Below are 21,449 nucleotides of genomic sequence, written 5' to 3'. Positions count from 1 at the left end.
TAGCTCCAGTATGGAAGAATGATGGAGTTACTAAGTGTGCGGAAAGAGTGGTGAAAAACTGCATGGTATGCCTGATGTATAATCCTGGCAAGGGAACCCCAACCCCAATTGGTCATTTTGCTCCCCCTTCTTGTCCCTTTGAAGTGATTCAATTGGATTATATCCATATGTACAGGTGTAATAATCTTAAATATGTCCTGGTGGTAGTATGTGCCTTTTCAAGATGGATTGAGGCATACCCATTAAAGGATAACACTGCCATGTCCACTGCCAAAATCCTCCTCAAAGAATACTTCCCTAGGTATGGTATGCCACGGATTGTTTGGTCAAACAATGGAAGTGAGTTTGTAGGGAAAGTTATGAAGAGTGTGTGTGCAGGTCTAGGAATTGTACAAAAATTCCACAGTGCGAATCATCCACAGTCAGCAGGCTTGGTGGAAGGGTACAATGGCACCCTGAAGCTGAAACTTGCGAAAATTCAAGCTTCCACTGGTCTCTCTTGGCCAGACGCACTGCCTCTAGTTTTACTGTCCACCAGAGCGACTGTACACTCTCGAGTAGGGCTTAGCCCATATGAGATTGTGTTCGGCCGCCCTGCTAATGTTTGGGGAGTCCCTAGGCCAAAGGAATTCAAACAGATAGAATATCCAATGTTGATTGATTACCTTCATGATCTGACTGCTAAACTGAGCCTTATTCATCAACAGGTATTCGAATCCTTGCCTAAACTGCCGGAGAGTCCAGGCCATACGTTGAAACCCGGCGACCAGGTTGTAGTTCGGAACTTTGAACGTACTCGAAACCTTCAGCCAAGATTCGTGGGCCCGTTCCAGGTCCTCCTCGTAACCAGAACTGCAGTACGCCTAGCTGGAAGGAAAAATTGGGTGCACGCCAGCCACACGAAGCGTGTCCCTCTTCCACTCCCCTATGACAACTGGGTTAGACAGGGAATTGGTGTATCCGAGACAGAACCTGTTCCTAGGCACATCCCTTTCAGTGATGCAGAGTACCTAACGGACCATCCACGAACTGAAACGCAGAACTTTGACACCTCAGCAGGAACCGCTCCTTCGAATCCTGAACCGAGTATTGTACAAAGTGAACATTTGTCACCAGTGGAATCGAACATTTCTGCACCTGTAGACCAGCTATTTCAAGACCAGACAAGACCTGGAAAGTACAGATATAATCTACGTTCTCATGTGATGAACTGATGACATTGCATTATTACATTTCTGTTTGAAAACTGTAAAACTGTTTTGATCGTATTGCATCCCGTACAGTCAGGAAGTTTGCTTTTATTTTTTTGCTATCCTCTTACCTTGCCGTCTGGGTTACCGTAGGGTCGTAACGTGTGCCTTGTTTTAATTTACAGGGAATCAGACATTAGGTCGGTTTCTTCTGTTTGTCTTGGGAACTCCCAGGATAAACAGAGGTAAGTTTTTAACAGGTACAAACCATCCGTTGCGAACGGTTGTAGAAGATGGAGCTTCCTGAATTACGACGGGTTAAAGTCATAAATGTGCACAAGACAAAATTATATGACATATTGTATAGTAAATGTTTCCTAATGCAATGTGCCCTGACACTTCTGATTGTTTTTATAACTCTGGTAGGCGGAATTATTTTTGGTATTCAATTGATCTTTGCACCTGTTACGTCTACAGTATCTCCCCATATTTCTGTTTCCCCGACTATTGGTTCTATTCATTCTTTTCATCCTTTTCCTGCCCACGAGCAAGCTCGACGCTCTGAGTTTATAAATAACACTTTCATTCAGCTCTTGCACCAACATCAACTAGTGGTTAACACAACAAACTGCTGGGTATGTGGCCTGATACCACATACCATGGACAAGGGCATCCCTTATTTGGTTCTGCCTTTCAGTTAAAATGGATCATTCTGGGCATTTCAGACCATGTTCGCCTATGCTCTAGAGACCTACCCTCCACGACCTCCGCGTTCCACCCGGTATAACTCTGCTAATAGAGCCTTGGTAAAAGGAATCACTGATATGGTGAGAGATGTCAATAATACTCCGTACATTCCCAAGGATGAGTTGCGAGTTTACATGGGGTGGAACATTACAGAATATGGCATTACTCTGGGTGAGAACAAACGTAAGAGCTCAACTCCGATCTGGGTCGTACCCCACCAAGGTCAGGTCTGTTTGCAAGGAAATGGGAGGAATCCGAAAGCTCGACTAGGGAAGAGTGACTGTATTGAAACATACGTGTTCCCGTCACAATCTTCCCCTGCATTCTTAGCTGCTAAGGGTACCTATTTTGTTTGTCAAGACAGATCATATATATGGCTGCCCGCTGACTTCTCAGGCTCATGTTATATTGCTCAACTGTTACCTCCGACATACACTGCTGCACCGGACTATCACAAAACAAGAGTTGTGAGGTGTATTCAGTAAAGAAGATACTGCTGGCCAAGAAGCAGGAGACTTTTTCAAAGGTTACCTCCCGTTCTGGGGGCCTATGGTCAACAGTAGAAACCTTCGTCAACTAACACGAGTAGTTGAATCCACCATTACCGAAACTACAGGTGCCCTTAGTAACCTGACAGCTGAGCTTCAAGCGGATCGCCTCATGACATTACAGAACCGTATGGTTCTTGATGTGTTACTTGCAGATCGAGGTGGGGTATGCAAGATGATCCAATCAAGTTGCTGCGTTTTTATCCCAGATAATGCGCCAACAGTATACAAGGCCATCTCTAAGTTACACAAAATCTCCGACTCCATTCACGTAGAGGAAGGTGACTGGTCACTAATGGGATGGTTCTGGAAAGTGGAGAAGTGTGGCTCACTGGTTAGAGCAGGCTGACCCTGAAGCAGAGGTCAGACCCGGGACCCGGGTTCAATTCCCGACGCGGCAGGGGCTTGAGCTCAAATGTCCATGGACTCGATAATTCTCGCTTCGGTGCCTGACCTAATCATGGGTTCACACTCTGCAACTCTGGGCATTAAGCTTGCTTAATCTCCACAACGGCCCCCCGCGGCGGGATGCCTGGCTTTCACCTTGGGGATGCCCTGTAGGGGCTATCTCACAGGGAAAAGCCAGGATGGGTTCCCAAGGCAAGCGCGGAGATACCCCTTCGGGGGTCGATTCAGGCGCTATATAAGAAACATAATAATAATAATAATAATAATAATAATCTGTTATCTGCAGGGGGGTGGAAGGTTCTAATGGTCATTGGTGTTGCGTTGGTATTTTTATTCTCGTGCTGTCTCATTATTCAGTGTGGCCCTGCCTTATGTAGCGTTTGTGTTTCATCATGCGTAAGAAGACCACCTGTTTTCAGAGATATGCCACGAGATAGAGTAATGCTGCAACAGCACATCAGTGACCTGATGAACATAGAAATAGACTCTGACATAGAGTGAGTTATTGCCTATGTAAGGGCAAAAGGACGGTCTGAGGTTCTGTAGCGATCCGAACCCGTGAATTCGGTATCATAGTACTGACACGATTTTGGTACCAATGAACCGCAAATGATCCATTGTATACATGACAGTGTTTTCGCTGCGCAACTAGCATGAATTCACTGAAAAATAGGGCATTCTCTCGTAAAAGTCACGGCATCCATTTTAGTTACGGCATCCATCTTGTTTCTTGCCCTCACATAGTCAATGAACGGACGATGACCCCGGCAGGATCACCTTGTTAAGGACACGTAAGCTCGAGCCCGAGAAAGGCTGACGATGCGTGACTAGGCAGAATCAAGCTGCCTCCCTTGCCTGAGGCCAGTCCTGCTATACTGGTTCTCGTGTCCGTTGTCCTGACTGAAAGGCCGAAGACGATTGCCCTGCCCGTTTATGATCCATAAACACCTCTTATCCTACATTTCAATCCTTTGCACCTGGCTCTGCTCCTTTCCTTCTGGGCTTTTACAATGGGGAGGTTAAGATTTTTATGATGGGGAGGATCGGGCGAAGAATGGAAAACTGTCGAGAGGACCTGATCGAATACCGAAAACCTACAACTAATCATTGTTTGATATTTATTTATTATCTGTTTGGGATACCGGGTTGGGCATGAGAAATATTCGTGCAATGTTGCCCCAAGACATTTTTCTTGTATTTAAGAAGCGACCCACTTAATGCAATTTGAACAGTCTCCTAGATTCTGCCTCTGTGTGGTTCCTATGACTTCTGTGTCCCTGCAGTAAATAAACCTTGGTCTTTGACGCCGCCATCGAGAAGCCCGTGTCTCTGTTTATTTGTGCACCGGGACAGCGGGAACTCAGGGGTCTTCGGGTGTTGTTTCCCTGACACCTCTGGACTCTTAAAAGTCCAGAACCTCAGCTCTGACCACCCGGTCGGCACTCCACTCCTTGCTCCCTTCACTGATGGACATCTATGGTTACTTGTTGCATATTTTTCTGATTCGTTTGTAGGGGTTGTTTTGGGGGGATTGTTACTCCTTCTCTGGATCTGGTCAATCCTTGGCTGTTGGGGTATACTTCGGGTGGGGAGGTTTCATAGCTCTGTGCCCTGACAGTCTAGAGGGTACTCTGCCCTACAGCCCTGTTTTCCATGAACGTAAGGTCACTAGCCTCAATGTAAGAGGCCTTAACATTTCCAGTAAACGGTCTGCAGTCCTGACACTCCTGGAACAATCAGGAAGTGACATATGCCTTCTGCAGGAAACTCATCTAGTTTCTAAGGATGTATCCAGAATGCAGTCCTACTGGTTCCAGCGCCAACTTTGTTCCTCATGCCCCACTAAAAACAGAGGAGTGGCCATTTTCTTCTTAAGGGGTTTCAAAGGGTAAATACTATCCACAATAGCGAAGGTTAAGAGAAGCCTCCTGGCAGTCCTGCTGAGATTGGGCACCTTTCACTTCACCCTGGTAAGTATTTACACATCTAACAAGCACCAAGAATCCTTTATTACTAGCTCCTTGGCACCTATGCTCCATCTCCCGATGCCACTATCTTGATAGGGAGGGCATGAACTTGGTAATCAACACTAATATGGATCGCTCAGGGCAATGCTCCAACCAAACCGGGGCCTTCTCTGCTGCAAGGTTATGATGGCTCGCAGATTGTGGACTGCAAGACACTTGACGACTACTGCACCCCTCTACTAGACACTACACATTTTATTTGGCTGCCCATAAAACATATGCACGTATTGACCACTTCCTTGTGACCCTGCTAGCTCTTACATCAGAAGCAGACTTTGAGCCCCAATTGCTCTCCGACCATGCCCTCTCTCCTTATCTCTCAGAGTGAATGTCTTTCAACCTAGGACTTTGTGCTGGCGCCTTAGAAACTCCTTGCTTCAGTCACCAGCCATGGTCAATTCCCTCCGGAGAGTGATTGCAGACTACCTCCAAACCAACGATACTGGGGAGCTCTCCATGGCCTCTATTTGGGAAACTCTGAAGCTAGTAGTGCGGGTGAACTCATAGCTCTCTCCATGAAAGAGAATTGTATTCGCCAAGGCAAATGACAGAGTTTAGAGAGATCTGTCTCAGAACTCGAGGCTATCAATAAAGCGGACGGGGCCCCTAGAGTATGGAGAAAGCTTGAAAAAGGACTACTTTTTATCAAATGTTTTCATCTCGACAGGGCGGAGTACGCTATGGTACACCTTAACCATACATTTTACCTTGGGAGTAACAGTTGTGGGCATATGTACGCAGCAAAATCCGTTCTGGATCTGTGAAGACCATACGTAACAGACCATCTACAGAGGTCTGTCAACAGACACAGAGATAGCACTGGCCTTCCAGGCCTATTTGCCGTTATCTATACTCCATCTCTGATGGCTCCAGTAGATATCCCTTGGGTTACCTCCACAATACACCCTCAGTCCCAATCTGGACAAAGAGGCTGAGGATCTGGAACGACCCATATGAATAGAAGAGGTGATCTCGGCTATCGCTCATTGAAAACCAATAAAGTCGCCAGGGTCCGATGGCTTTAGTACACAATTTTGCAAGGATTTCTGCCAGGATCTCGCCACCTTGCTTGCCTGTCACTATAATTCCTTTGCTGTCTTGGTCACCCTTACTGGCTCGTGTTGGAGGTCTCTATGTCGGTAATTCCGAAACCAGGCAAAAATCTGGCCCTCTGTGGGTCATATAGACCTATCTCTTTCTTAAATATAGACGCAAAATTATTTATCAGTGTCTTAGCCCACCGCTTGAACCCATTAATGCCAGGCCTGATTGAACCAGACCAGGCGGGATTTATACCTGCACATTAGTGCAGCAATAATACCAAATGTCTTCTGCACCACCTTGACAAATTCATAGGTCACGGAAAGAGGCACTTCTTCAGTCCCTTAATGCGAAAAAGGAGTTTGATTGTGTGCATTGGCCCTATGTCTTTGAGATGCTGTAGAAATTTGGTATTGGTGAGAAGTTTTGTAGATGGGTCAGAAGCATTTATAGCACCCCCTGAGCTTTAGTGAGGGTAAATGGTCTATTGTGCCATTCCTTCCTTATACAATGGGGCACAAGTCAAGGGTGTATTTTGTCCTCTCATTTTTTTTGCATTATACATTAAGCCTCTAGCACAATGGCTAAGGAATAATCCGGTCGTTGTTGGGATTCCTTTAGGGGTGATCGTGATCTATTTTGCTAAATTGCAAAGGGAATTTCATTTTGGATTTTTGACTTTAAAATTGCTGATAATGCTTGAGCTTAACAAGCACTTGGGATTTGCCTGCTTCTTGTGGGTTAAGCAGATTCTCAAGGAACTGTGTTTTGGCCTAACCAGATTGTGTTTATTATGTTGTTAGTGGTCACCCAATGTCTGGTTGGTATGTATAGTGTTAGGGATAAGACTAGAGTTAGGAATAGGTTGACAGTATATAGTTAAGTCAAAGTTTCTTACAAAGTTCTAGAACCCAAGGGCATCCAATGTCAGCACAACAAACCATTGCAATCAACTAGAAAATACATGCCTTCAGCCTCCTCTTAGACCTTAGGAAACTAGTTATTTGGCTAATTTCCAGAGGGATATCATTCTGCCAGCATGCTCCCAAAACTTGCATTAATTTTCTGACAAAGGTATCCTTTCAAAGGTTTACACCTCCAGGTACTCTTTCTCTGATAATCTCACAGGCCTATTGTGTTTACAGATTCTAAGCCTGCTTTTCCTATCTTTCCAAAAGCTATGGTTAATTACTTTTAAAATTGTATTAAGTCTCTGAAATTTAATATATTCTAACACTGGGATTCACTGAAGCTTATGTAAGTTTGGGCTTCTATGACATGTCAGTTCAGGTATGCTAAAGCATATGCTACAAAGTCTTCAATTTTATAATAGACTCAGCGCTTTATTGTTGCCACGTGTAATGAACAAAACACAGTATTCAAGTTTGAGCCTGTTATGGCTCTAGCTAGTATGACTTTCCCCTTTTCTGGGACAGGAGTTTCAATATTGATAAGATATGATGTAAACAAATGTTAATTAAGTACCTGGCATAACCTAAAGCCTGGCCCCAAGAGTTTTCACTTTAACTGAAGAGACTATTTTGTGCTCACCGACACACTCCACGATTCATAAGACTTTTCTATTTTATTATCACCAGCCTTAAATAAATGAGGTGTACTGGTAAGTGGTAATACTAGCCAGCTTTTCTGCATCCATTCCTTGGTCATCTTTTTCAGGTTAGACAAAATATCAAAGTCTAAACCTGCATCTCCACTCACACAAAGGAACATGTGTGTATTGTCAGTGTTGATTTCAAACCTTAACCCAGTGCAGTCAAAAGGCCATGTAAAGGCTTTATGCAGATTTTTAAATGGACAAGAAATAGGGGATTCTAGAGGGGACACCACAAATATTCATATCTTTGATGATTTTTATCATGGCCTCATGAGACATCAGAGAAATTAGAATTCTGGGGGACAAGTGTTTGGGACTAGGGGGGACACAGGGGGTGCAGGGCGCGAGTCAGGTCTCCCCCTGGGTGGCTTCGCACAATGGAGCGGCCACCCAGGTGTAGCTAGGGGGTCAATCAGTGAGGCGGGAGGTGCGCGAGGGAAGGGCATAAGTAGGGGGAGAGAAGGGCGGGAAAATCAGTGTGCCATCGGGAGTGGGGAGGAGGGGCCGCAAAATGTTTGTCCTTTTTCTCTCACCATAGTGTTTGCGCTGGCAGGATGACGTCGCAGGAGGTGGTGCGGGAGGCGGTCTTGGTGCTTTGCGAGGCCGGCAGAAGCGATTTGTTAAAGCCCGGCGTTTCTGGTCAGGCCAGGGTGGGCCTCGAACGCGCTCCCAGGAAAGCGAGGAGTGGCGTCGCTCGAGCGGTGGCGGCATGCCTATCTCCGCAACACGCAGCAGTTGAGGAGGTCGCGCTGGAGGTGACGGTGGGGCCTGAACTGGTCTGGTTTGCGGGAGTGGAGGAACAGGCTGGCCCTTCCGATGTGGTGACTGAAGACGTGCAGGTACGTGCGCCCGCCCGTCTAGCTGTGGGCGGGCAGCGCGCTAAAGCGGGAGGAAGGAGGGGGCGGTACCTAGCTTCAGCTGGGATTCGTGGGAGGAGTGCTGTTGGCCGGGCTGGTTTACAGCATGTGTATGGCAGGAGAGGGAGGCGTGCAAGGAGTTTGGAGGCAGTGGAGATCCCCGGGCCTGTTCAGAAGCAAGCTCCCTCCCCAGCCTTAGGGCCTGCTGGTTTGGTGTGGCAGGACAGTCCTCAGTTGGTGCAAGTTAATGGGTTACAGTTTATTCTGAGCCCAGCGCCGTCATTGCCAGGCATTTCCACACAGGAGTTAAATAGGGAGCCGTTGGGGGTATTGCCAATCGGGAGTGTCGTGGGAGCCCCGGGTACAGTCAGGCCAGGTACAGCCCACATAGGTGGAGACAGTTTGGGGCAGAGGAGTGAGCAAGGAGGTGCAGAATACGTGCAGTTGCCTGCCAGATCTCAACAATTCTGTGGCACGTGCCCCCTTTTTTCCCATGGTGAGGTTAGTGGCCAGGCAGCTCATCGGTTCACATGCACATCGTCAGTGCATGGACCACAGGGATCACTTTTGGAGGGGTTTTCCCCGACGGGGGTACAGGAGCCACGGGCGGGTCAGTGGGTATGGGTGGGTAGTGAGGGTGCAGCGGTCAAGGCACGGGGTGGCAGTCTTGAGGACCGGGGGTTTGCAGCTGGTGAGAAGGAACAGTATGGTTTGAGCGGCTGGCAAGACAATATGCCGGTTTTATCCACAAGGTTTGCGGCCGGCAAGCGCACACTGCGGATGGAGCATGCTGCGGCTCTGTCTGGGGGGCCTAATGAGGGAGGGCGATCTGGAGCGGATTTCCCTTCACAGTCAGGCCACCCCTCCGCTACAAGGACTGATAATTGGCATTTGGGTTCTGGAAGAGGGTTTTTTTGGATATGATGGGGGACAGTGGGGCACCTTCTGGTGATTTTGGTGATTCTGTGCGTCCGGATATGGACAGTGATGATTTGGAGGAAGGTGAATTGAGAGACGGGGATGGTGACAATGGGGAACATTTGGGGAAATCTGTGAGGGGTAAGAGGGGTTTTTTGGGGCAACAAAATGTGCTTAGTTTTCTGCAGACGTCAAGTGCGGGCAATGCAAAGGTGCGGGATCCTGCAACTGTCAGTCAACCACAAGAGGACCGGCCAGTCGTCAACATAAGAGCAGCTCCGTTGCCTAAAGGTACGGCGGGATGGTGGTCCGTTTGGCAGCAAAGGGGTCACCCGCCAAAAGCAACCAGGTCCATTGGCATTGGGGGGGGAAACATTGGGGGATACGGTGCCTTCCGGGGTTCTACAACAAGGTTCATCCCTGGGGGAGGTACGGGGGTTGCCCCCGTCCCTGGGGCACAGTCCATTACGGCTCCGGGTAAGGAGGTCACAGGTGCAGTGGAGGAAGATAAAAATATACACAAAAAATTGCCTTATATGGGGATTGCTATGCCATTGGACTCGCATTTATCAGAAAAGACAAAAAGCAGAATTTGACGTCATGAGTTTGTGGATGTTTTTAAATTGTTACATCGTGATATTCAGGCAAAAGAAGGATCTAAGGAGGAAGAATGGGAGTTGGACAGGCGTCCTAGGGTCCCCAAAACTATTGAGAACTGGACTTCTGATTTTCTTATTTACGCCAGCATATATTGTGAAAAATATCCGGATAGGGCGGCAGCAATTTTCAAATACAAGGATATTATAAGGAAGGCTCAGAGTTACTTTGGGGGTTTTGCATGGTTGTCATATGACGAGGAGTTTAGAGCTCGACTGAGTGTGTTCCATGACAGACCCTGGGGTGATGTGGATTCCGAGCTGTGGCTACAATGGATGGCGTCTTCTCAGTCGCCTGCTACCACTCATACGGCAAGTGGGTTACCAGTATCTTATCGGCCCTTTCAATCTTGTCCCGCCCAGCCTGGTGCGGGGTTTGGTGGCAAAGGTGAGACAACCAATTTTGGGGCGTGTTGGAATTTCAACAGGGGTTTCTGCAGTAGGCAGTTTTGCAGATATAAGCATGAGTGCTCACAATGTGGCGGCAAACATCCCCTCACACAATGCTTCGCTGGCCAGAGGTTTGGTGAAGAGGGCAGGGGGCAGCGGGGAAGAGGACATGTTTTACAGTTTGCGGCAAAAGGGTCATACCCCAATTAAGTTTGAGATTTTGGTGCGATGGCTGGAGGATTATCCAGATGCTGAGGCTGCCAACAGACTCTTTTGGGGTTTCAAGGATGGTTTCAAAATTGGCTACCAGGGTCCACGGCAGAGTAGGTGGTCTGATAATTTGAAGTCAGCTAAAGAGTTCCCACAGGTGGTTCAACAGAAGTTACGGTCCGAAGTGGAGGCAGGTAGAGTTGCTGGTCCCTTTGTGCCCTGTCCAATGCCCAATTTGATTGTCTCTCTGCTGGGGGTGGTACCCTAAAAGAAAGCGGGGGAGTTCCGTCTGATACACCACTTGTCATGGCCTGAGGGTTCCTCAATTAACGATTTTATATTGTCTGTAGACTCCTGCGTGTCTTACGCTTCTGTGGATGATGCTCTGCGTTTGGTTAGATCGGCAGGGAGAGCTGCGCAATTGGCCAAGAGTGATATCCAATCGGCTTTTCATCTGCTACCCATTCATCCTTCCGATTTTGAACTGTTGGGAATGCAGGTGCAAGGGGCTTTTTATGTAGATAAAATGCTGCCTATGGGATGTTCTATAGTGTGTGCCTTTTTTGAAACATTCAGCACGTTCTTGCAGTGGCGCTTCACTCATGTTACTGGTTATGCCCTCATTTGTCATTATTTGGATGATTTTCTGTTTATTGGCATTCAGAACACAGGTCAGTGTCAAGGGGCTTTGCATTCTTTTCAGATAATGGCACAGGAGCTGGGAGTGCCGTTGGCACCAGACAAGACGGAGGGTCCAAGTACAACGATGGTTTTCTTGGGTATTGAAATTGACACAGTGTCTATGGTAGCACGGTTGCCAGCGGTAAAAGTTCAGGAGATTTCAGAATTTTTGACCTCTGTGATGGCAGAGCGCAAATTGGAGCTCAGGAAGGTGCAAAAACTGTTGGGCTACCTCAATTTTGCGTGCAGGGTGGTCCGGGCTGGGAGAACTTTCTGTAGGAGGCTGGGGATGTCTACATCAGGGGCTTTTCTCCCTCACCAGAGTGCGTATCTCAGCAGCTACTAGGGCTGATTTGTCCATATGGCTGACTTTTTTGGCGGAGTTTAATGGTGTGTCTTTATTTATTACGGATGAAGACATGATTTGGCAAGTTCAGATTTACTCGGATGCGTCTGGGGCAAAAGGTTTTGGCGTATTTTGGGAAGGGCGTTGGTGCGCTGAAAGTTGGCCACGGCGTTGGATATTGCAAGGTCGCAGTATCGCTTTCTTAGAGTTTTTTCCCCTTCTAGTTGCCTTGTATGTTTGGGGCGACGAATTTCAGAATCGTTCAGTGCTGTTTAATGTAGATAATCTGACGGTGGTGGAATTGATTAGTAAACAGAAAGCCAGGGATTTGAGAGTCTTACGCTTGTTGCGTGCTTTTATGTTCAAATGTTTACAGCTTAACATTGTTTTTAAGGCACGACATATACCAGGAGTGCATAATGGTATAGCAGACTCTCTGTCTCGTTTGCAGTGGGCGAGATTTCGCAGGCTGGCCCCCGGGGCGGAACACACCTAGACTAAAATCCTGCAGTGTGTCTGGGAGTGGGGGGACTGAGACTTGTCGCCTTGATAGAGAACTCAATAGCGGCATCTACAAGACGGAGCTATCAGCAAGCGTGGAGCGAGTTCTTACGCTATGGTAACCTGTGTGCTGAGAATAGGTGGATGATGGACGATGACCAGTTTGTATTAGGTTTTGTGTTACACCTGATAGACAAAGGTTTTTCCCATACTACCATTTCTGGCAAATTGGCTGGGATTTCCTTTTGCGGGCAGTTGTGGTGGGGGAGGGATCTGCTAAAGGAGGTTTTGGTGAAGAGGGTCCTTAGAGGTTTAAGTAGGGTGCAGGCGGGGACGAAGCAGTTGCGTAGGGCTGTGACATATGATTTGCTACAAAGAATGCTTTTGCAGCTCCCATTTTTCTGTTACAATGAGTCTGAGTGTGGCCTTTTTCGGTTATGTTTTGTATGGTTGTTTTATGGGGCATTCAGAGCATTGGAGCTTCTTGGTCTGCGCCATAGGTCAGGTATTCACAGTGATGAGGTTTTTCTAGAAGAGCACAGATTGCGCCTTTGGTTGAGGTTTTCCAAGACTGATCAGCTGGGCAGGGGCAAATGGGTTTTCTTAAACAGAAGTGTGGTGGGCCTCTGCTGTCCTGTTGGGGAATGGGAGGTTTTCAAGGCTTCTAGTCATTTTTCTACGGGAAACATTTTTTGCCATGCCTCGGGACAACCGATTTCCGTTGCTCAGTTGCTGGCAGTGATGAGGAAGGTGCTCATTAGCTTGGGTGAAAATCCCTTATGTTTTGGAACGCACTCTTTCTGTATTGGGGCAGCCACAGAGGCGGCCAGGTTGGGGTGGTCATGGGCAGACATACGTCGCATTGGGAGATGGAAGTCCAAATGTTGCGAAAAATATGTTAGGAAATACTCCGCATAGATCCTCGTTCCTTTGGTTAATAATTGTTTTTCTATCTAGGTAAGGTTCCGGGGCCTGTAAGTTCGAAAAAGACAACATGGATAATAGGACACTCCTTCGTAAAATGGGCCGCTGTTTATGCTGAGCAACAGATTTGCGGGAGATCACTTGGACTTCAAAGTGCAAGCCATGAAGTTGTATGGAAAGGAAAAGGGGGAATGCGATGGGAGGGTTTGTTTCCCTTGTTGGCCACGATGTGTTCCGGAGGGGGCCCACCGAATTTGCTCATTACTCATTTGGGCGAGAATGATCTAGTTGACTTATCTGGGCTGACTCTAATAAAGTTGACGAAACATGATCTGGAGGTCCTCACGTCTACTTGGGAGGGCACTCAGTTGATTTGGACAGAGTTCATTACGAGGCTGCACTGGAGAGGAGCACGGCATCACGCAGCTATGGAGAAGGCGAGAAGGAAGGTCAACCGAGCCATGAGACTGTTCTGTGAGGGTCTTGGGGTGAGGGTTCTCGCTCACTCTAACATAAGAAGCATGGAAGGGTATATTTTTCGGGAAGATGGGGTACATTTGTCTAAGATGGGGCAGGCCTACTACCTACTGGAGTTAAGGGACTTGATTGCGCAAATCTGGAAAGAAAGTATATGGTGCTCCTGAGAAGGGTCTTCACACAATTTTTCTTTTAGGTGGGGCAGGAAAACTCTGTTGGTTTTCCTGGGTGGCGGGTTTTGCTGGGGGGGTGGGCAGCCTTGAGCGGGATTGTCTATCCTGCAACGGGGGAGGGGGGGGCTCAGTCACGTGAACAGGAAATGAGAATTAGGGGAAGATATACACAGGGGTCAGTTATTCTGGTTCGGAGTGGGGTTTTACATTGGGGGTATGTCTTGGGGATAAGTGAAGTCAAACCTGGGGAATTTTTATTTCATTGGATAATGGCAAAATGTGTTGCAGAAAATTATAATTGGCACCTGTCTTAATAAAGTGGCCTTTTTTGCCAAACAAGGAAGTTGTGGTTCGTGAGTTATTGGGCGAGGGGGGACCCAGGGGGTGCAGGGCGCGAACCAGGTCTCCCCCTGGGTGGCTTCGCACAATGGAGCGGCCACCCAGGTGTAGCTAGGGGGTCAATCAGGGAGGCGGGAGGCGCACGAGAAAAGGGCATAAGTAGGGGGAGAGAAGGGTGGGAAAATCAGTGTGCCATCGGGAGCGGGGAGGAGGGGCCGCAACATTTTTGACCCACCCACCTTCCCCTCTCTTTTTTCTATCTGTCTGTACCCCCTTTCTTGGGAGCCTTTATGTTTATCCCCCTTTTGTGACAGCCTGAATTATTTTCTTCTTGCCACGCTAAGACAGGTTTTGTTTTTTTCGGCTAGATAGTGAGCTTGTGTAGGCAGGTTTTGCTGGGGGGGTGGGCAGCCTTGAGCGGGATAGTCCATCCTCCAACGGGGGAGGGGGGGCTCACTCACGTGAACAGGAAATGAGAATTAGGGGAAGATATACACAGGGGTCAGTTATTCTGGTTCGGAGTGGGGTTTTACATTGGGGGTATGTTTTGGGGATAGGTGAAGACAAACTTGGGGAATTTTTATTCCCTTGGATAATGGCAAAATGTGTTGCAGAAAATTATAATTGGCACCTGTCTTAATAAAGTGGCCTTTTTTGCTAAACAAGGAAGTTGTGGTTCGTGAGTTATTGTGCGATAAGCCTTAGTCAGTTTGGAAATTGAAAACAACCCAAAACTCATGCTTTCATTTGTTTCAATTGCAAACTTCATGCAGTATCGTGTGACCTGATAGCAAGCATGAGTATTCATTCAACAATTTAAAAAGTGTTTCCCTCTTTGAGAATGTTAATTAAGATTTTTCTTGCAATTCCTGCCTCCAATACTTGTGTGCTATGGTACATTTCATTAGCAGACTAAAGACCCAATTTAATTGTTGGCGGATGGAGTAGTCACCATAGCTTATTGAGGACCTTTCTTCTGAAATGCTGATACTACTCTCCCAGCCAAATATGTAAATGATTGCCCCGCAGGTGGTCATTTATAAAGGCATTGGCAGGAATGGCGGTCATGGCAGTTGTTGTCAATGCATTTTACTGTTTGTTACAGAGCTACAACGGAAGGACGCAGCCCTGTAACAAACAGCAATTTTTTTTTCATTTCAAACAGAAATTCCCAAAATGGGATTTTCTTTTTGAAAAGACAAAAAGTAAGGATTCCCTCAAAATGTGCGGCTTCTTCTATGGGGGGGTGGGGGGGGATCATAGAAATGTTTTCACTGCTCCTTACCGCCAGGCTTGAACTGGTGGTAAGAAACAGTAAAAAATGTTACATACCCGCCCATCCAATTTGGAACGGTGGACATGTAGTAATTTCTCCGATGGGCTTTGCTTCCCAGGGCCATTTTAGGGTTGTTAATCACGGTGGAGACAGAGTAGCCATGATGAGCCAGAAGATCAGTTTGCATCTAAATGTGGCAGGCGGAACTCATTCTTGGTGATGAGGTTACTCTGTCACCATTGTGATGGGGTATCCTTACCACCAAGAATTAAATCGGCCCTTAATCTCTTGTCTGTATATTTTCTTTTGGGTGGTAACTACCTCTATATCTTACAGAAGACTGGTTCTGAGTTTCAGACCCTGGTCATTGTTTGGCCTTTTTAAGAGCCTCAATGTATCACTCCTGGGAAGATTCAGCCTGTTCCCTAACTTTTATATCTTTTAGAGGGTATAGTTGATTGCAAACAGCTAATATGGTTCTATATTGCCAGTCAACCATCAATATATGTCAAGGGAGAATGTGGGTAAATAATTCAACAAGAGCCCTTCAAATCCATATGAACAAGTGTTTTACCCTTTTCTCTGTATTTTTCTGGAGCCTCACTCTATCTGGACCATGTTGGGAATCACTCAGCATTTCTGGCATGCTCAACACTACCAAGTGAATCCCTGTAAACCTTTGTACATATCATCACTAGATCATGTGATCCATATTTCCCCATTTGTCACCTTTTCCTTCCCCAAGCCTTGCCCTGCTTCTGAACAGGCCTTATGGGGGCTTCCACCATTATCTGCAGCAAACTCACCTGCCCTCCACATTCCATACAAATAAGGCATTCTTTCAGCCCATCTGTTCGGGCCTTGCTTTAGAACTCTCGAGGTCTTGGGTTCTAGCGAGATCAGGCAGTCATCTCTGGGCACGGTCTGTAAAGACTATGCCCAGTCTCTCAACTCTGCTTGGTTTGCAGTCTTTGCAGAAAGAACATCTTCCGTACAGTTCCAGCTCCCGCATCTGCATTCTAAACGTACCTCTTTCCTGATTGCTCCTCTGTTCCAGTTCTGGGCTCCTGGATCAGAGTCCTCCTTGGCTCCTGCATCCATGGTTCGAATCACCTACAGAAAAGAAGAGAGAAGACTTTGTGAACATGTGTCATTGCGTTGAACCGTAAGACAGTCAAAAGACATAGCGCACTTTGGGATTTACTTTTGATTCGTTTTTTCAGACTCATTTTGAAGGCTTTTTATTTTGAAGGAAATTATGAACAAAGGGTGTGCAAACTTTCTCAAAGGATCCTTGAGATATGGTGGAGTGTAGTTTATTAGTAGTGTTAAGTTGTGACTTACCATTAGTAACAAAGCCACAAACACAATAAAAGGTTCAGTTAGGGTCTCAATAAATTATTCCCCTGCTCATCCCTAGGTAGCTGGCAATGAGCAAGCATGCCTGTCAATATTTATATATTTAAATTAAATATTCCAATGTTAGCCTATGGAGTAATTATCTACAATGGGGAAAAATGAAATTGGCAGTTTTTCCCTCACCAGGGCATATAAAACATATTTTATATCTTTGCTTATAGTTACGCGGTACCCTACACCCCTGCGGCACCTATGGGGGACTTGAGAGGTGATATATGTAATAAAAAGCTAGATCACTACTTTGGAAGTACCTTTAATCCAAAAGTTGAATTTCCATATAATTTACTTTTAAAGACAATATGCAAAATAGGGCTGCCTTTAAAATGACAGCAAGGGGGGCGTGGCCAAGAAAGTGGACGGGTAAGGCGTGTTTCCTTGTCTCTCTGTCCCCCCTATAACTTTACCCTCATATAGCACCGTACCTACAATGCATAACACACTCCCTCTGCCCCGTACAGGTTGCAGATGCTGTTGGGCACACAGGACAAGACTGGGAGCCCCTCCTGGCGCTGACAGGCGGTCCTTCCTGGTATGGGCTGCGGGAGTGGAGGCCACACTCTGCGACAAGATGGCGACAGTCAGCCCGAGCTAGCAGAGACAAGGTCCTGCCTGCTGTGTTCCTGCACCCAGGTTGCAGAGCAGAGGAGCGCACAACAGGTGCCCGCGTTCAGCCTGCAACAGCACCCTTAAGCTGTGGTGAAGCCCCGAATGAGGACCTGGTGGCCATAGATAAGTGAGACCAGTCGCGGGGAACTTGGCCAGCTACAGCATCCAGCACATGTGAACGGCGGGACTCCCGGACCCGGCTCTGAGGCCTGGGCTGCTGTGTACCTGTGGAGTGGACATCGGCTCCCCAGCTGGACTGGCAGTTGATATGGATGGGGCTGGCTCAAGCAGAAAACCGGCTGAGAGATTTAGGCAATAGCTGCCCCACCCCCGGATCCTCGAGGGTGAATGGCGCTGCCTGGGGAAGCCGAAAAACAGTAGACCTGAGAGGTAGAGGGTCCCCCTTAGTGTCTTGCTCACTATAGGCAGGCCCACCCCCTGAAGCCGTTGACCTGCCTTGGTGGCTGCTGGCCCTTGCAACCACTGCGTTCCCCACCCAAGGAAGGAGACGGACTGGAGGTTGGTGCCCATCTGAGGAGGATGGCTGGTCAAATATAGGCATATCTTTCATGATTCTCTGCTTACCGCTGCCTGCGACCTGCCACGTGGTCAAGGTCTGTGATACCCAAACTTGGCCTGGATACCTCGGAGTGAGGTAGGACGTGAGACCAGTGGCTCCCACCTGCTGTAGTGACACTTGACCCCCACTCCAATGTCTGCTGGGGGGCCTGGTCTGTGACTCTGGAGTTCCCTGAGTAGACCCTCCTAAAAGGGGCAACAGCCTAAATCACCAGAGAGCCCTCACCGTCGACGGTGACACCTGACAGACTAAGGGGGTTGTAGCCGTGTTCAGGCCAATTTGTACTGGCTTCATCCAGGCTGCTGCCTGGGTGAAACTTCTCTCCGGCCAGGGCTCTGGTTGGAAAGGAAGAAACATTTGACCTGTTGGGCCCACGGTGGCCACTCCTGACATACCTGTGAAATTGCTCATGTGCGTTTCCCCTTGACCATGTCATCGCTGACTAGCTGACCATCTCTGGATTCGCTTATACAGAGGGACGTTGCCATGTCATTGTTCAGGGTGAAAAGAGTTTGCTCTTTGCAGGACATGCTGACTAGGTCCACTGGGGGGCCTTCAGGCGACAAGATTCCCACAGCTAACAAAGATCACCTCCTGGAGACTGGAAACACGGATGGGTCTGTGACTTGGTCCTTCCTGGTGTCCTTATTCGCATCACTACAAGATGACCTACAAGCAGTCACAAAGGACCTATCTTCTGATCTGCATGAGGTTCGTCAAGACCTGGAGGACATGGGTGACAGGGTCTCTCCTCTGGAGTAGCAAGAGTCCGGGTGAATTGAAGAAGTTGAATGGCTGCCACAAGAAGTGCTCTGACTCCGGGAGCAAGAGCTCAACCTACAGGCCCATGCCGAGGACTTAGAAAATCGCTCACTGCGTAACAATATATGCATGAAAGGAGTCCCAACTCAGGGTGGGCGGAGTTGGCAGAATGGCACTAAGCAGATTTCTACAGAGTTACCTAAAAACTCAGTGGAATTCGGCTCCGCCCAATGCATGCAGCAGACCTGAAGGGTTCCTAACTACCAGACTGCCACCTGCTTTACGGCTTACCTCAGTCTTCTGTGGCGGTAATCAATGGTGTTTCTCCTGTCCTTTCTGGGCCATAATGAAAGTGAAACTGCCTTGCTGCAGGACTTGAGATGACTGCGCATGTGCATGAATGGGGAGTGGAGACATTAACCCAGTCAAAACACACAAGATGATTGACGGAATGTTGCACATTGGCAAAACATTCATCCCCAGTCACAGATCTGGGTTTAATCCATCGTTATTTTGCTCACCACGCCACCCCAGTTCAGACATGGCCATATGCAAATCAGTCTTGACCCTGTGCCACATGGGAACAGTCCAGCCCGAACTGCCAAGCCATGTCTTCCCTGGACCGGAATCAAGCATCCTAGGACCGGTTTCGGGGTTTCACCCCTCTTCAGCCAGGATAGCTTGACTCCAGTGGCGTAGTGAGCACGGGACCTACATCTGGGCATACCCTTCCCACATAGGGCGAACAGCAAAACGCACAAGATGATGGACGGAATGTTGCACATTGGCAAAACATTCACCCCCAGTCACAGATCTGGGTTTAATCCATCGTTATTTTGCTCACCACGCCACCCCAGTTCAGACATGGCCATATGCAAATTAGTCGTGACCCTGTGCCACATGGGAACAGTCCAGCCCGAACTGTTCTGCATTCTGTCCATCAATAGTTCTTTTTGTACACCAATATTCCCCAAGACAAGGGCATTGATGTCATTAGCATGGCCCTTAATTCGAGACCCCAACCCCATTCTGTCCCAACATCATTTATTCTCTACCTTTTAAAGATCTGTCTCACACTAAATATTTTCCTGTTCGATGGCAATTTTTATCAGCAAGTTATGGGTACCAGCATGGGCGCAGTATTTGCGCCAAATTTTGCTATACTTTACATGGACTGGATAGAGACGCAGAAAATACTGTTCCCCTACAACCCATTCAGAATTAATATTCTTGAATGGAAACGACACATAAACAATATTTTTCTTATCTGGAATGGGACTGCGGATAACACATATAGTAATGGCCTTAGCTTTACCATCAGTACCAATAAACAGGAGGTAGCTTTCCTTGACATAACTATCATAGCTAACAACCGCACACTTTACACTACACTATACCGTAAACCCACTGAAAAGAATACCCTACTAGCATACAATAGTCACCACCCTAGAGCCTTAAGTGATTCCCTCCCATACTCACAATTCCTCCGTATACTCCGCAATTGCTATCGTAAAGAGGATTATTTTATGGAGGCTAACATTCTGTCCAAAAAACTGACCAGCAGAGGATACCCACGCAAACTGGTAAAAATAGCACTGAAACGAGCATGGTACTGTCCTAGGGAAACACTACTTAGTCCCAAAGAAAGAAAAGATGGTGACAAGATAGTATGCGTAACCACATTCTCACCCATTTCCAACATAGTAAGAAAATGCATTTTGAAACACTGGCACACACTGAATGTAGGCCAGCTCAAATTAGCACGTCCTCTTTTCGCTTTCAAAAAGAGCAAAAGCATAAAAGACCATTTGGTCAGGGCAGCCATCCCCAATACCAGAAAAGACTTGTACCTAAGAGGCCTTTGGGGCCTACCGCCTATAGTTGGCCATTTCAAATGCGGCGGCTGCAGTGTTTGCCATTTGACCACTGAGACAAAAAAATTTGTGCATGCAAATATTGACATTACTCTGACTCATTTCTCCAACTGCAATACCATCAATGTTATTTATGCAATCACTTGCCCGTGTAACTTTATATATGTGGAAAAAAACGACACAAAAGATCAGAATCCAAATCTGCCAGCACAGAAGCCGCGTACGCTGCAAAACACCAAATGCGCCACTTGTTGAACATTTCACTTGCCTTAATCACACAGAAGATGACTTAAAATGGCAAGTGATTAACGTGATCCAGCAGCCCGCAAGAAATACAAACATTGCTGCCATCCTTAACAAGGAAGAACTTAAATGGATAATCCGCACTGAGAGCCTCCACACAGGTCTGAATCGCCTGGAGGACTGGACAAACCTGCTTTAAATGGGTGTTACCCTGAAGAAACAATGTCAAGTTGCCTAATGTCTATATATTATGAACTGTATTTACATTCTGAAAATGTTTTGCCCAGTCTCATGTGCCTACCTTAACTCTATTTTTCCACTCTCTGTATTTTTTCTGTCTTTACAATTATTTTCTCCTTCCCTTGTCACCTCATACACCTTCCCTCGCTAGTCTACCAATCCTCCTGCATACCACCTATGTAACCCCATCCTGTTCCAAGATGGCCGTGCTCTTTTTCACCCTCTGCACATATTCTCATTCTTAGGGGGTCATTAGTATAGAGGGCGGATCGCCACCGCCCGTATGGTGGTGGCGATCCACCCGCTAAAAACTTCCGCCTGCTGCAAATTTACCCCCGCCACATTACCATGACGGGGGGACCCCGGCGGACGGGAAGACTGCCCGCCAGTAGGCAATCCGC

The 21,449-nt window shown here is 47.3% G+C and overlaps 1 protein-coding gene across 7 annotated transcripts in view; it reads right to left on the bottom strand.

The window, feature by feature from the left end:
- Positions 1-21,449, bottom strand: part of LOC146798509 (uncharacterized) — a 248,961-nt gene that overhangs the window by 169,070 nt on the left and 58,442 nt on the right. For all 7 annotated transcript variants that reach the window (XM_085625800.1, XM_085625802.1, XM_085625799.1 and 4 more), the window contains exon 2: positions 16,354-16,437. In XM_085625800.1, the coding sequence (XP_085481926.1) occupies positions 16,354-16,425 (72 nt within the window). In that variant the 5' untranslated portion in view covers positions 16,426-16,437. The remainder of the gene's footprint in view (positions 1-16,353; positions 16,438-21,449) is intronic.

Source organism: Triturus cristatus, chromosome 9 (genome assembly GCF_964204655.1).
Source record: "Triturus cristatus chromosome 9, aTriCri1.1, whole genome shotgun sequence".
NCBI lineage: Eukaryota > Metazoa > Chordata > Amphibia > Caudata > Salamandridae > Triturus > Triturus cristatus.
This window is presented reverse-complemented; position numbering and strand designations above follow the sequence as displayed.